The sequence below is a fragment of the Convolutriloba macropyga genome, chromosome 2, assembly GCF_964194025.1.
Source record: "Convolutriloba macropyga chromosome 2, txConMacr16.3, whole genome shotgun sequence".
NCBI lineage: Eukaryota > Metazoa > Xenacoelomorpha > Acoela > Convolutidae > Convolutriloba > Convolutriloba macropyga.
This window is the reverse complement of record NC_134469.1, coordinates 25,538,105-25,553,259: the sequence shown is the minus strand read 5'-3', so window position 1 is coordinate 25,553,259 and position 15,155 is coordinate 25,538,105. Positions and strand designations below refer to the sequence as shown.

General features: G+C 35.4%; 2 protein-coding genes across 11 annotated transcripts in view; one reads left to right on the top strand and one right to left on the bottom strand.

The window, feature by feature from the left end:
• The window catches only part of LOC142358570 (BTB/POZ domain-containing protein KCTD12-like), a 554,440-nt gene that overhangs the window by 313,636 nt on the left and 225,649 nt on the right, over positions 1-15,155 (bottom strand). The window lies entirely within an intron of this gene.
• LOC142358558 (tubulin polyglutamylase TTLL5-like) overlaps positions 1-15,155 on the top strand; it is a 100,036-nt gene that overhangs the window by 72,280 nt on the left and 12,601 nt on the right. For all 10 annotated transcript variants that reach the window (XM_075409960.1, XM_075409953.1, XM_075409951.1 and 7 more), the window contains one exon: positions 4,897-4,942. In XM_075409960.1, coding sequence (XP_075266075.1) covers positions 4,897-4,942 — 46 coding nt within the window. The remainder of the gene's footprint in view (positions 1-4,896; positions 4,943-15,155) is intronic.

Genomic DNA, 15,155 nt, shown 5'->3' with positions numbered 1-15,155 from the left:
TAATGATATTAGTCTTGCTAGTCTTTTAATGACATTTTTTGGTACTACGGACTTTTGTCTGATAGTTTTTGTCTATTTATTTGAGTTTTTGTCCTCAAAAACTGGATAAACAGGTAAAGACCGGAAGGCAATATCTTAGAGCCGTACGACTTGCTAGTTTCTCAGAATTGGCAGTCATAAGTTCAGCAGACGTAAGTTACTCTTGAGCAGACATGAACTCCTTCTGCGAAAGGAAGTTCTAAAAGTTTATCCGAACTCCACCACTACCCCCCCCCCCCCCCCTCTACTACTGCACCTCATTCCACGTGAACCCGCACACGTTAGCTGACTATGTTTTTTAATAGCCGTGAAGCGATAGCGGCTATTATTGGGGACATCGTGGTTTTTTTTACGACTCGAAGGGGAGTATTGAGATTCTACAGGTTTTTACGACTCGAAGAGGAGTATTGAGATTCTACAGGTTTTTTTTAGCAGAAAGCAAGTTTGTCCATGACTTGAATTTTGACTTCTTTCTGTTCGAGCAGTTATCTCAGTTTTTGATTGTTGACTTCTGTTTTCGAACATTGGACTTTAACAGTAGCTTCGTTTGTAATGTATAATAATTAGGAAACTGCTGGTAATGTTCAAGGTGAAGAGGTCATTTTGAGATTTTTCGTTCCTATACAAGTCACCCCTAATTATCTAAACTAAACCGCACAACCCCCCCCCCCCCCAACGCACCTACCCCACACCCCTCGTACCTACCTACCCCCCCCCCCACCCATCGTACCTACCTACCCCCTCCCCCCACGTACCTACCTACCCCCCCCCCCCCCCACGTACCCACCTACCCCCTCCCGCAAGGTACCTACCACCACCCCACATGCCTACACCCCACCACCACCTACCTGCCCCCCCCCCACCAGCACCTACCCACACACCTGAACTGAAAACATTTTAACGCTTTTTTTGTTATATTGGTCTACTACTTTTATTATTAATTGCTCTTGAACGCAGTTCATAGCAATTATTGTAAACGTGTGTGTCTTTTTTTATGCAAAATTTTCGCTTGACGGTTTTGACTTTTCGAGTGACTTTTACGCCCTTGACTTTTTGCATTTCGCGTGATCTAAAATTCTCTCTCAATCACAATTTCAAGCAGCTGAACTCAATTGGCGGCAATTTAATACTAAAAGTCAAATAAAAAGTGCGCCGAAACTGGTGTCATTTTTTAACTTTAAATCTTAATAGTGGTATATGTTAACCTCTAATATGGTTATTTGAAGCCCACTATAGAACTTCTTAGTCTCATTTAGGCTACCCCTCCCCCCCCCCCCCGACTGAAGCAGGCTGCAATTGATTAGAGCTCCCACTAGTCGTTCAAGAGCAATTCTTCCGACGTTTAGTCGGTTATGTTTTTCGATATTGATTTTGTCCAAGTTAGGGTAGAGATTATTTTGCTCGAAGATTCGAATCGGTTCCGGTATTCTACCGGCTATGTTTTTTTTAGCAGAAAGCAAGTTTGTTCATGACTTGAATTTTGACTTCTTTCTGTTCGAGCATTTACCTCCGTTTTTGATTGTTGACTTCTGTTTTCGAACATTGGACTTTAACAGTAGCTTAGTTTGTAATGTATAACAATTGGTAACAGCCTGTAATTCAAGGTGAAGAGGTCAATTTGAGAAAATTTGATCCCATTTAACTACCTACCCCCCCCCCCGAAAAAAACAACCCCCCCCACGTACCTAACTACCACCCCCCCCCCCGCAACGTACCTCCCCCCAACCCACCTACCGCCCCCCCTCCCCACCAGCACCTACCCACACCCCTGAACTGAAAAAATTTTAACGCTTTTTGTGTTATATTGCTCTACTATTTTTATTTCTAGTGTTTTTTTGATATTCTGATTTTGTCCAAGTTAGGGTAGAGATTATTTTGCACGACGATTCGAGTCGTTTCTGGTATTCTACCGTCTACGTTTTTTAATTCGTCGTCTCCATCGATGATTCTTCCGACCTGACTTCTCGGAATTGACTTCAGTGACTTCTATTGCTTTGCAATTAAAATTTGTGTGCGTGACGTCATTTCTGCTTTTAGGTCAATTGCGTGACTTACCTCACTCAAAAAAATGACTTCTGAACTCACTTATGAAACTTTAAATTTTATGAATTTTTTAAATTAAGAAATCAATAGTGTGCATCTAAGTAGTTGCAAACTTATATGCCCTAATTCTTGAATATTAGTCTTGAGTTGTTGATTTCGAAAATCAATTTTGAAAAAGCTCTCCTTATAGACCGTATGTGTCATAAAATTGACAGTCCGAATCTAACCTAAAAAGCCTAGTGGTCTATTAAAGGACTGGTGGTCGATCTGTCTATCTTATTTCTTTAGTTGTTTCAATTCATGGAAGGCCACAAGCGTCTATCGCGGCTATTTTCCGGCAATCTGCCGGCTATGTTCTTTTTTTTTGACGATAAAAGGGTCTCTAAGCAGGGCTTTTGCCTTTTGCTTACTATCACTATCCAAACTATAAAAAAAGATCTCTAAACAGTCAGATTGTACAACGTTTGTTTTGTTATTGGTACTTTTTCATTTTTACCATTTTTCAGATGCAAACACTGAAGCTTTCAGTTGTTTTAGTTTTTTCCTTTGAAACCATATTTTATGCAGGACCTTCTTGCTTAATAGGCTTCAGTTTAAAAGCTTAATCAAGTATTTTTTTAGAATCTAACCCAATATGTAAGAATTAGCACCCCCAATTAGAACATCTTTTGGGACTTCATAAAATTCTGTCAATTCCTATCTGGTTTTTTCTTTCTTTATTTCAATCCCGCGTCGAGCGGGTCAAAGGTGGCTATCTTCAGGCTATTTTGCACACTGTTTAGATTAGTCTCAAACGAAGTTTGTTGCAATTATATTAGTCCTGTGGTTTGTTGCAATTATATTAGTCCTGTGGTTTGTTGCAATTATATTAGTCCTGTGGTATTTTTTAACGCAATTTTTTGCTTGACCGATTTTTCGTCTGACGCTTGGACTTTTCGTCCTCAAAAACGGGATAAACGGGTAGCGCCCAGCGGTCATTAAGTGCTGTTAGAGCCTTTCAGCTCTGTTTCAGCTCAAAGTGTAGTCGACATTTCAGAATTTTTTACTAGTTAATAGCCGCCCTCATCTTCTCAGCTGGCTATTATAGCGCTCCTATTTTTTTTACTTCGTCGAATAAAAAAATGTTTTGCTTTACCTCATTTTGCCGCTTTTTCAACATTTTGCGTGAAATCTTTTTGACTTCTCTAGGCGAGTTTCTCTCTTCTCTCATTCTGCTAAAAGTGACGTTGAACATCAGTTGCTCAGCAAATCAATTCAAAATGAACAGAGTCGGAATAAAAAATTGAAGTCAGAAATAGAAACGGGATAAACCCATAAAGCCCAATTTTAGGTGCCCGCTATTTGAACGTCGTTCCTATAAGTCTTAGTTACCATCTCTTATGCTTATTGGTATTGATAGTAGCCCCTGTGGCCTCTCCCTAAGAAACAGAAGTACGTTATGTTCAACTACGAAATGCCATCAAAATAAATCGGACTTAAAAAATGTTTTTGTACAAAAATTTTTTTTTTTCAATATCTTCTATTCTTTCAATCCCAATCATGCTTATTGGAATCAACGGCGGCTATTTTCCGGCAATCTGCCGGGTATGTTTGCATATGCTGGTGTAATTTTCGTGAGACAGCGAAAGAAATCCCAAATCTATCGTGACAGCAGATGCAGATTTTGTTTCAATTTTAGTCATTGTCGTCGGTTAGGGAAGCAAAATTGGCCATTGTTGGGGTTGCGGATAAGACACAGTGTATTTGTAAAGACATTTGGGGAGGTAATTTGGAAACGCGGTTTTGTAGCAGAATTTAGTGCTCACAATACTCGTCTAGGAGATAATCACAAAAATCGAAATGTTGCAATTCTACCCCCTACACACAGAAAGAAAGATTGCAATTGCTAATCTCGGTACAAGTAATCGGCTGCATGAAAATGGCAACATTTTTGTTTTTTTCCCCACCGAGCCATAGACTAGTGGTCTACAAACAAAACAATTATCGTAAAAGTTACAATTTTTACCGCTTTTGCGATCTCTTTAAATCCTTTATTGGTCATTTTTCATTTATTTCAATCCAATGGTTGGAAAATTTTTGTCCACATTGATATCTTTCGAAAAAAAAACAGTCATAGAGCAAAAAGGAGTTATGGGATTGGTATAGAAGAGATAAGCAAAAAAACTAGCAAAAAAGTGAAGACAAGGACTGATGTACACACTCGTTCAAAAATTGAGTGCGGCCGTTTCTGAGGTCCAAACAACTGCAAAACTAAAACAAAATGAATTCTTGATGCCAAATTTATACTGTGTGTGTGGTTGTAAGAACGAAATGTCTAATAGGATTGACTCAAATTAAGTAAGCTTTGTAAAAAAATCATGGTTTTAAATTTTTAATCATTACGTTTGGTTATTACTTTTGTAAATAGTCTATTCCTGCTACTCATAATTTTGATCCGCGTTTGCGACAGTTTTGTTTTCGTTATTGGTATGTTCTGCAATATAATATATTAGTTTGCTAGAATTTCTCGTGAACCACGGAGGCTCGCGTAAACTTTAGAGACTATTGATTAAGTAAGTTGTTTGGCTGCTGCTTTTAGCTTTTGTATTAGTAAGTACTGAAAATTTCAAATGTAGTTTTACGTTCTGAATTTGTTGCGTTAAAATAAAGGTGATTTTGGTGATTTTGAGCATTTAATTCATTTTACCGCTCAAATGGCACAGTAAGTGACTCTTTAGAATGGCGAAAATCACGAGGTAGATTTTATTTGCCTCAATGGATGAATAGATTTATAGGCGATATAGCTGTCATTATTCGCCGTTCTTTATGTTTCAGAAATCAGAAACAATTCAGACCAGGCTGGCTTTCGACTCCAATTCTTGTAAGTGATCAGCTTCGAATAATCATACTTCTAGTGGCTCTGCAGAACGAGACATTTATGACTGATTCATCTGAACTGTAACAACGTATAATACTGCTGTTAGGTTATAGGGCGGTTATTAGCAACCCAGCCAGATGCACTAAATGATATTTTCCAATCAATAATTTTCTTACCTACTTGTGTGTACGTGTGTAGCATTTCTCAAACTATTCATGAGACTGGCGCCAGGTCTGTTGCTGTATCATTCTTAGATGCTATTTCATTTTGGAAATAGGAACATAACCTTGTCAGAGATTATTTCGCCAGAACTAATGATTATTTGATTCTTTCAAATTGCATCCACTAACGTCCTCACAGAATTATGGGGATGAGAACATCGTAGTATTAGACAACAAGTACAGGGGGATGTGCCCCTAATGTTATTGCTCTAACCCCACTCTGCTCAACTGTTTTTTTTGTTTAGTCAGTTTGGCTAATTGATATATTTGACCTGGAAAGACATTATTAGTATCATTAGAAAGCCCATTGAGAGTAGAGTTGTAAATTTTAAAAAATTTTCAAATTCCGTTTTTTTCGAGGAGTTATCTGTTCAAAATTATTGTGAACCTTCGGCATTTTACCGTAATTTTGTTCATTTTTAGCGTATTTTTCGATCAGTTTCAGATATTTTGTCCAATTAAGTTAATATCAACAGCAATTTCGTGTTGTTAATAATCGCGCAACCCACTAGCTGTCATTGGAGATTTTATAATCGACAGGATTTGGATTTTATTGGTGTCCAATCTTTCTAAGATCTGGACATTTTTTAATCCGACCCCACTTGTGGGGGAGGTACTATAAACTCAAATGGGTTTTTTTGTTCAGACAATTTTGGCCGATCGATATAATTATCGCAGAAAGTTGTGAGTGGTATCATTAGAAATCCCGTCCAGCTTATAATATGGAATTAAAAAGATTTTTCAATTTTCGTTTTTAATTGGGAAATATCGATGTTAAAAGTTTTGTGAAAATTAGACGTATTTCAGCCGTTTTTGTTCACATTTTCCTTATTTTTGACTAAATTTTGTCAATGTTGCGAAAATATGTTAAAATTGTTAACTGCAGTGTTTTTGATTTTATCTCTAAATAAAGAGGGAGGAGGGTTGTTGAATTGCTCCATCCGAGGAGTTTTTTGGCTAGAATTTAGGCTAAATTTTTCAGAATTCGTCAAAAAATAGGACCAAATTTAAGCCCTTTTTAAGCCCTTTTGCTTGTAAGTTGCTGACAAATTGAAAAATTTTGTTTAAGTCAATTTTGCTACCATTTCAACAGTTGATTGTTTAGTTAGAAGCGCAGCAAATATCTGAGTTGATCTTGATCTCATCATGGATCCTTACGATAAAAATTTATCAAATTTTACTGGGGCGCGACCTTTTTTTCAAAATGTTTGCGCTATGTAAATGTTTTTGTAAATTACTAAGAATTTCAAATCAGGGCTCAATTGATCGATACTGTTTACAATATATGAGGCCCAACGGGATTATATTATGATTTCAGAGTATAGCTAATGGTTTTTATGGCTCTGACCTGTTGTTTTTGTAAAAGTTTTGTGGACATCTTGAGTTTTGCTTTCATTTGTTACTTTTTGTAGCCCAATGACTTGGTGACCCCAATCACAGATCCAGCTAGGTTTTAGGAGGCATAATTGAACCTACACAGTTTTTTCAGTTGTTATCTAATGTCTGTTATGACTTTGAATATATTTGTTTTGAGAAAATATTGGTGAATTTTTGAGTTTTGCCACTATTTTATCTTAGTTCCCTCAAGTTCGGGCGCAGTCTCATCGAAAACAAGCTAAACACCAATGTTCTGTGAATTATAAATTAATGACAATAACGGTTATATCAACTAATGGTTCCTTTAATTTAATACTACTCGTTTCCAATTTCTTTTATTTTTGATTAATTGCATTTTTATGTTCATTTTGTTCCTTGTAATTGAAGGAAATCATAGTAGATAAAATGCAGAGCGTTCGAAAAAGGCATATCTGGATATTATATCTGTTTTTGTTTAACAGCTTATGCTTTTTGGGCCGAGACTCAGTTGTCTCGCAAAATTTTGTGCATTTTTTATTATGCCTGTTTTTCTTTCTTTTCGTTGTTGTACGCCTTATACCCGATAACGATAGGTCTCAATTGCTTCCGCAGGACGTTTCACTCAACCTAATTAAAGATTTCAGTTCATAGCTGTTTGTTTTAACAACTTTCAAATTAAATTAGAAAAAGATTTTATTCATCTGTTTTTTTTTGTTTCATTTTCGTCACCATGTAACTCAATCTCACCCATTAGAAGTCCGAATAAATTTTGGTAATTCAAAAGTTTTTTTCGTGCTTGGTTATATGTTGTGACTGATTGCTTCGACCATTTTGTTTCTTAAGTTTTTTCGCGATTTCTGTACTGTTCATTTTTTGGGTTTCTTTTTGTTATCTCGTCTAAGTAGTCCTTTTAAATGGAAGAGTCGTTGTTATTAAGATGTGGGAAAGTAATGATTTACACTTCTTGCAGGTAACGTCTTATAACTATAGTGCCTTGAACAGTGCCATGTCGTAAACTGTTTGAAGTTTTGGCTTTATGTTTTTGTTTTCTGTGGGGTCGTGACTTAGTCTCATTATTAACAGGCTCAATTGGCTTCCTGAGGTGTTGAAACATAATCCATCTTCTCTTTATGAAGACTTATATATCTGTTCAGACTTTTGAGAGTATTTGTTTTCGAGATCTTGTTTGGGTTTTTGAGCTTCGTCTTTTTTTTTTCAAATAGATTTCGGTCGATTTGTAGCTCAGTCTTTGTAAACTCAGTTCACTAGCAGTTTCCAATGAGCTATACTTTAATATTGTAACGGTTTTAGCTTCAAAAGTTTGTTTCTCGGCTTTGTTACTACTGTTACTACAAGATTTCATGAAATGTTAGATTTTTATATATTTGTACTTTTTAAAGGATTTTTGTTTTCTTCTTAAATTATAACGATAATCGTAGGTCTCGCTGGCTTTGAAATTTTTTGCAATTGAACACTGGATAAAGACATGTCTCAATCACTTCGTATGTAGATATAATTGAACGTTTTAGTGATTTCAGTTTATATATAATGACATTAATAACTGTGAAAAAATTGTTTTCAAGGTGTTTTTGAACTTCGCACCTATTTACTCTTTTTTGCCGACCTGTGGACCAGTCGCATTGAGGACAGGTCCCATAGTTTTTCTGATGAAGAATAGGATTCTCTGTTTTGTTTAGGTTTTATCTGAAGCTAGTGTGATTTTGTTATGATTTTTATTATAGACATCGAGTTTTGGTTGTAGATTTTTGTTTGATTTTTATTATTATCCTTTCTAATAGCCCTATAGTAAGAAATTTTCTTTGACCCTTTAGCCTGCGATTATATTATTCCATTGGTTGCTTATTGAACGATGCGTATGTTTTTGTAGTTTTTCTATCTCCTCATCATTTGGTCGCCAATTAAGTCAAGAATGTGTATGAGCGGCGTTGGAACCTTATGTGCGTATGCACATTACCGAGCGTCCTTGTTCTACCACTTAGTCAGATTGATGCACTTCTACTTTGATTTTTTTTTCGGATTTTCTGCAATTGCTTTTTGACAGATGTATGCAACAGAAATCAAAACAACAGATGTAACAGAAGAAGATGCTGTATGCATCGCCTTTAAAAAGCATTTCCAGAAAAAAGTAAAAAAAACAACAGAAGAAAATGTCCCATGCGAAAAAAATTGCTCCCAAAATCTTAAAAAGAGTTCTAACGGCCCTATTGTTTTAATCATTCGATGGACAGCGGGGGTCACTTGAGTAAAGTTTCGGTAAATTTTTGAGTTCTGCTTGTTTTTTTGAGGTCTTAACTCGCTAAGTGAGATCTCAAAGGAAGCTTTAGTAAACTATGTGTTGTTTTAAGTTGAAAGTGATTTGGATCTGTTTGTAATTTTTTAAGTGTGGTTTTGGGTTTCGCCTCTTTTTGTTGTTTTTTTGTGTTGTTACCTTTGAATTTGGTTAATGACGGGTGCCAGTGTGCTTGCTACGGAGGTTCAAGTGAATATTTATAAAATTTCCAGTCGATAATTTTTTGGTTCTTGTCTTATCAACAGCATGCGGTTCGTAGCATTTATATTTTTTAGTTCGCCTTCTCATGCGATTTTCGATAGGCACAATTTTTTTCTTACGATTGGCCACAAAAATGGGAAAAATAGGTTACGTGATGAGGGCTTTGCAATGTGTCTGAGCCCTACTCCATTACGGTCTCTATGTATGAAATTAACTGAAATTGTTTGGACGAGAAATTTTCATTTTTTGAAGCGTTGTTCTTTTAATCGCCTATGCTTTTTTGAGTTGTTCTTGCAATTTATTTTCTGAAAAAAATGATGTGGTTACTGAATTTATAGTGCAGTTACGTTTTGTTATCTTTATATCAGGTCAAATGCTTTTTGACTTTGACGCCACTAATTTTCAAAAACTTTTTTATTTCGAAAAATGTCATTATCTGTCCCTTTTTCTTGGTGATTTTTCTCAGAATTTTTGAATGTGATAAAAAATTAGTAAAGTTTTTCAACAAATGTGATTTGTTCGAATAAATTGGACACCGTTGTATTTCGGAGAAAATGGAGTTGCCCCTTGTCCGAATTTTTTCGTTTCTTTTCCCTTGGCGCCAGGTCATGAGACTTGCCATGTCTGTTGTATCATTCTTTTATGCTATTTCATTTTTGGAAATAGTGACAACCTTGTCAGAGCTTATTTCACCAGAGCTAACGATTTTTTGGTTCTTTCAAATTGCATCCGCTAAGGTCCTCTCGGAATTATAGGGATGAAAACATAGAAGTGTTAGACAACAAGTACAGGGGGATGTCCCCCTAATGTTATTGCTCCGACGTCACTCGGCTTAACAGTTTTTTTCTTTAATCAATTTGACTTATTGATTTATTTGACCTGGAAAGACATAATTAGTATGATTAGAAAGCCCATAGAGAGTAGGGTTGTAAATTGAAAAAAAAATGTTCCAAGTTTTGTCTTTTTCAAGTTATCCGTTTAATATTATTGTGAACATTCGGCTTTTTAGCGTAAATTTGTTCACTATTAGCGTATTTTTCGAACAGTTTCAGATATTGTGTCCAATTATGTTATTATCAACAGCAATTTCGTGCTGTTAATAACCGCGCAACCCACTAGTTGTTTCTTAAGTTTTTTCGCGATTTCTGTACTGTTCATTTTTTGGGTTTCTTTTTGTTATCTCGTCTAAGTAGTCCTTTTGAATGGAAGAGTCGTTGTTATTAAGATGTGGGAAAGTAATGGTTTACACTTCTTGCAGGTAACGTCTTATAACTATAGTCCCTTGAACAGTGCCATGTCGTAAACTGTTTGAAGTTTTGGCTTTGTTTTTGTTTTCTGTGGGGTCGTGACTTAGTCTCATTATTAACAGGCTCAATTGGCTTCCTGAGGTGTTGAAACATAATCCATCTTCTCTTTATGAAGACTTATATCTGTTCAGACTTTTGAGAGTATTTGTTTTCGAGATCTTGTTTGGGTTTTTGAGCTTCGTCTTTTTTTTCAAATAGATTTCGGTCGATTTGTAGCTCAGTCTTTGTAAACTCAGTTCACTAGCAGTTTCCAATGAGCTATACTTTAATATTGTAACGGTTTTAGCTTCAAAAGTTTGTTTCTCGGCTTTGTTACTACTGTTACTACAAGATTTCATGAAATGTTAGATTTTTATATATTTGTACTTTTTAAAGGATTTTTGTTTTCTTCTTAAATTATAACGATAATCGTAGGTCTCGTTGGCTTTGAAATTTTTTGCAATTGAACACTGGATAAAGACATGTCTCAATCACTTCGTATGTAGATATAATTGAACGTTTTAGTGATTTCAGTTTATATATAATGACATTAATAACTGTGAAAAAATTGTTTTCAAGGTGTTTTTGAACTTCGCACCTATTTACTCTTTTTTGCCGACCTGTGGACCAGTCGCATTGAGGACAGGTCCCATAGTTTTTCTGATGAAGAATAGGATTCTCTGTTTTGTTTAGGTTTTATCTGAAGCTAGTGTGATTTTGTTATGATTTTTATTAGACATCGAGTTTTGGTTGTAGATTTTTGTTTGATTTTTATTATTATCCTTTCTAATAGCCCTATAGTAAGAAATTTTCTTTGACCCTTTAGCCTGCGATTATATTATTCCATTGGTTGCTTATTGAACGATGCATATGTTTTTGTAGTTTTTCTATCTCCTCATCATTTGGTCGCCAATTAAGTCGAGAATATGTATGAGCGGCGTTGGAACCTTATGTGCGTATGCACATTACCGAGCGTCCTTGTTCTACCACTTAGTCAGATTGATGCACTTCTACTTTGATTTTTTTCGGATTTTCTGCAATTGCTTTTTGACAGATGTATGCAACAGAAATCAAAACAACAGATGTAACAGAAGATGCTGTATGCATCGCCTTTAAAAAGCATTTCCAGAAAAAAGTAAAAAAAAAAACAACAGAAGAAAATGTCCCATGCGAAAAAAATTGCTCCCAAAATCTTAAAAAGAGTTCTAACGGCCCTATTGTTTTAATCATTCGATGGACAGCGGGGGTCACTTAAGCAAAGTTTCGGTAAATTTTTGAGTTCTGCTTGTTTTTTTGAGGTCTTAACTCGCTAAGTGAGATCTCAAAGGAAGCTTCAGTATACTATGTGTTGTTTTAAAATGAAAGTGATTTGGATCTGTTTGTAATTTTTTCAGTGTGGTTTTGGGTTTCGCCTCTTTTTGTTGTTTTTTTGTGTTGTTACCTTTGAATTTGGTTAATGACGGGTGCCAGTGTGCTTGCTACGGAGGTTCACGTGAATATTTATAAAATTTCCAGTTGATAATTTTTTGGTTCTTGTCTTATCAACAGTATGCGGTTCGTAGCATTTATATTTTTTCGTTCGCCTTTTCATGCGATTTTCGATAGGCACATTTTTTTTTCTTACGATTGGCCACAAAAATGGGAAAAATAGGTTACGCGATGAGGGCTTTTCAATGTGTCTGAGCCCTACTCCATTACGGTCTCTATGTATGAAATTAACTGAAATTGTTTGGACGAGAAATTTTCATTTTTTGAAGCGTTGTTCTTTAATCGCCTATGCTTTTTTGAGTTGTTCTTGCAATTTATTTTCTGAAAAAAATGATGTGGTTACTGAATTTATAGTGCAGTTATCTTTATATCAGGTCAAATGCTTTTTGACTTTGACGCCACTAATTTTCAAAAACTTTTTCATTTCGAAAAATGTCATTATCTGTCCCTTTTTCTTGGTGATTTTTCTCAGAATTTTTGAATGTGATAAAAAATTAGTAAAGTTTTTCAACAAATGTGATTTGTTCGAATAAATTTGACACCGTTGTATTTCGGAGAAAATGGAGTTGCCCCTTGTCCGAATTTTTTCGTTTCTTTTCCCTTGGCGCCAGGTCATGAGACTTGCCATGTCTGTTGTATCATTCTTTTATGCTATTTCATTTTTGGAAATAGTGACAACCTTGTCAGAGCTTGTTTCGCCAGAGCTAACGATTTTTTGGTTCTTTCAAATTGCATCCGCTAAGGTCCTCCCGGAATTATAGGGATGAAAACATAGAAGTGTTAGACAACAAGTACAGGGGGATGTCCCCTAATGTTATTGCTCCGACGCCACTCGGCTTAACAGTTTTTTTCTTTAATCAATTTGACTTATTGATTTATTTGACCTGGAAAGACATAATTAGTATGATTAGAAAGCCCATAGAGAGTAGGGTTGTAAATTGAAAAAAATGTTCCAAGTTTTGTCTTTTTCGAGTTATCCGTTTAATATTATTGTGAACATTCGGCTTTTTAGCGTAAATTTGTTCACTATTAGCGTATTTTTCGACCAGTTTCAGATATTGTGTCCAATTATGTTATTATCAACAGCAATTTCGTGCTGTTAATAACCGCGCAACCCACTAGTTGTCATTGAAGGTTTTTATAATCGAACGGATTTGGATTTTTTGGTGACCAATCTAAGATTTTGACATTTTTTCTACCTCTAAAGTCAGATTGAAGCACTTCTTTGATTTTTTTTTGTTTTCCTGCAAATGCTTTTCAACAGATGTATGCAGCATAAATCAAAACAACAGATGTAACCGAAGAAGATGCTGTATACATCGCCTTTAAGAAGAATTTGCAGAAAAGGTCAAAAACAACAGAAGAAATTGCCGCATGTGAAAAAAAATTGATACCAAAATCTGAAAAGAACTAACGCACATGGAAGCTATTGTTTTAATCTTTCGATGGACAGCGAGAGACGCTTGAGTAAAGTTTTGGTGAATTTGTCAGTTCTGCTTGTATTTCTCTTTTTGAGGTCTTAATTCGCAAAGTGAGATCTCAGGAGGCTGCTGTAAACTATGTGTTGTTTTAAGTTGAAAGTAATCGGAACTGTTTTTGTGAATTTTTAAGTGTGGTTTTGGGTTTTGCCTCTTTTTGTTGTTTTTTTGTGTTGTTACCTTTGAATTTGGTTAATGACGGGTGCCAGTGTGCTTGCTACGGAGGTTCAAGTGAATATTTATAAAATTTCCAGTCGATAATTTTTTGGTTCTTGTCTTATCAACAGCATGCGGTTCGTAGCATTTATATTTTTTCGTTCGCCTTTTCATGCGATTTTCGATAGGCGCAATTTTTTTCTTACGATTGGCCACAAAAATGGGAAAAATAGGTTACGTGATGAGGGCTTTGCAATGTGTCTGAGCCCTACTCCATTACGGTCTCTATGTATAAAATTAACTGAAATTGTTTGGACGAGAAATTTTCATTTTTTGAAGCGTTGTTCTTTTAATCGCCTATGCTTTTTTGAGTTGTTCTTGCAATTTATTTTCTGAAAAAACTGATGTGGTTACTGACTTTATAGTGCAGTTACGTTTTGTTATCTTTATATCAGGTCAAATGATTTTTGACTTTGACGCCACTAATTTTCAAAAACTTTTTTATTTCGCAAAATGTCATTATCTGTCCGTTTTTCTTGGTGATTTTTCTCAGAATTTTTGAATGTGATAAAAAATTAGTAAAGTTTTTCAACAAATGTGATTTGTTCGAATAAATTGGACACCGTTGTATTTCGGAACAGTGCCATGTCGTAAACTGTTTGAAGTTTTGGCTTTATGTTTTTGTTTTCTGTGGGGTCGTGACTTAGTCTCATTATTAACAGGCTCAATTGGCTTCCTGAGGTGTTGAAACATAATCCATCTTCTCTTTATGAAGACTTATATCTGTTCAGACTTTTGAGAGTATTTGTTTTCGAGATCTTGTTTGGGTTTTTGAGCTTCGTCTTTTTTTTTCAAATAGATTTCGGTCGATTTGTAGCTCAGTCTTTGTAAACTCAGGTCACTAGCAGTTTCCAATGAGCTATACTTTAATATTGTAACGGTTTTAGCTTCAAAGGTTTGTTTCTCGGCTTTGTTACTACTGTTACTACAAGATTTCATGAAATGTTAGATTTTTATATATTTGTACTTTTTAAAGGATTTTTGTTTTCTTCTTAAATTATAACGATAATCGTAGGTCTCGTTGGCTTTGAAATTTTTTGCAATTGAACGCTGGATAAAGACATGTCTCAATCACTTCGTATGTAGATATAATTGAACGTTTTAGTGATTTCAGTTTATATATAATGACATTAATAACTGTGAAAAAATTGTTTTCAAGGTGTTTTTGAACTTCGCACCTATTTACTCTTTTTTGCCGACCTGTGGACCAGTCGCATTGAGGACAGGTCCCATAGTTTTTCTGATGAAGAATAGGATTCTCTGTTTTGTTTAGGTTTTGTCTGAAGCTAGTGTGATTTTGTTATGATTTTTATTATAGACATCGAGTTTTGGTTGTAAATTTTTGTTTGATTTTTATTATTATCCTTTCTAATAGCCCTGTAGTAAGAAATTTTCTTTGACCCTTTAGCCTGCGATTATATTATTCCATTGGTTGCTTATTGAACGATGCGTATGTTTTTGTAGTTTTTCTATCTCCTCATCATTTGGTCGCCAATTAAGTCAAGAATGTGTATGAGCGGCGTTGGAACCTTATGTGCGTATGCACATTACCGAGCGTCCTTGTTCTACCACTTAGTCAGATTGATGCACTTCTACTTTGATTTTTTTTCGGATTTTCTGCAATTGCTTTTTGACAGATGTATGCAACAGAAATCAAAA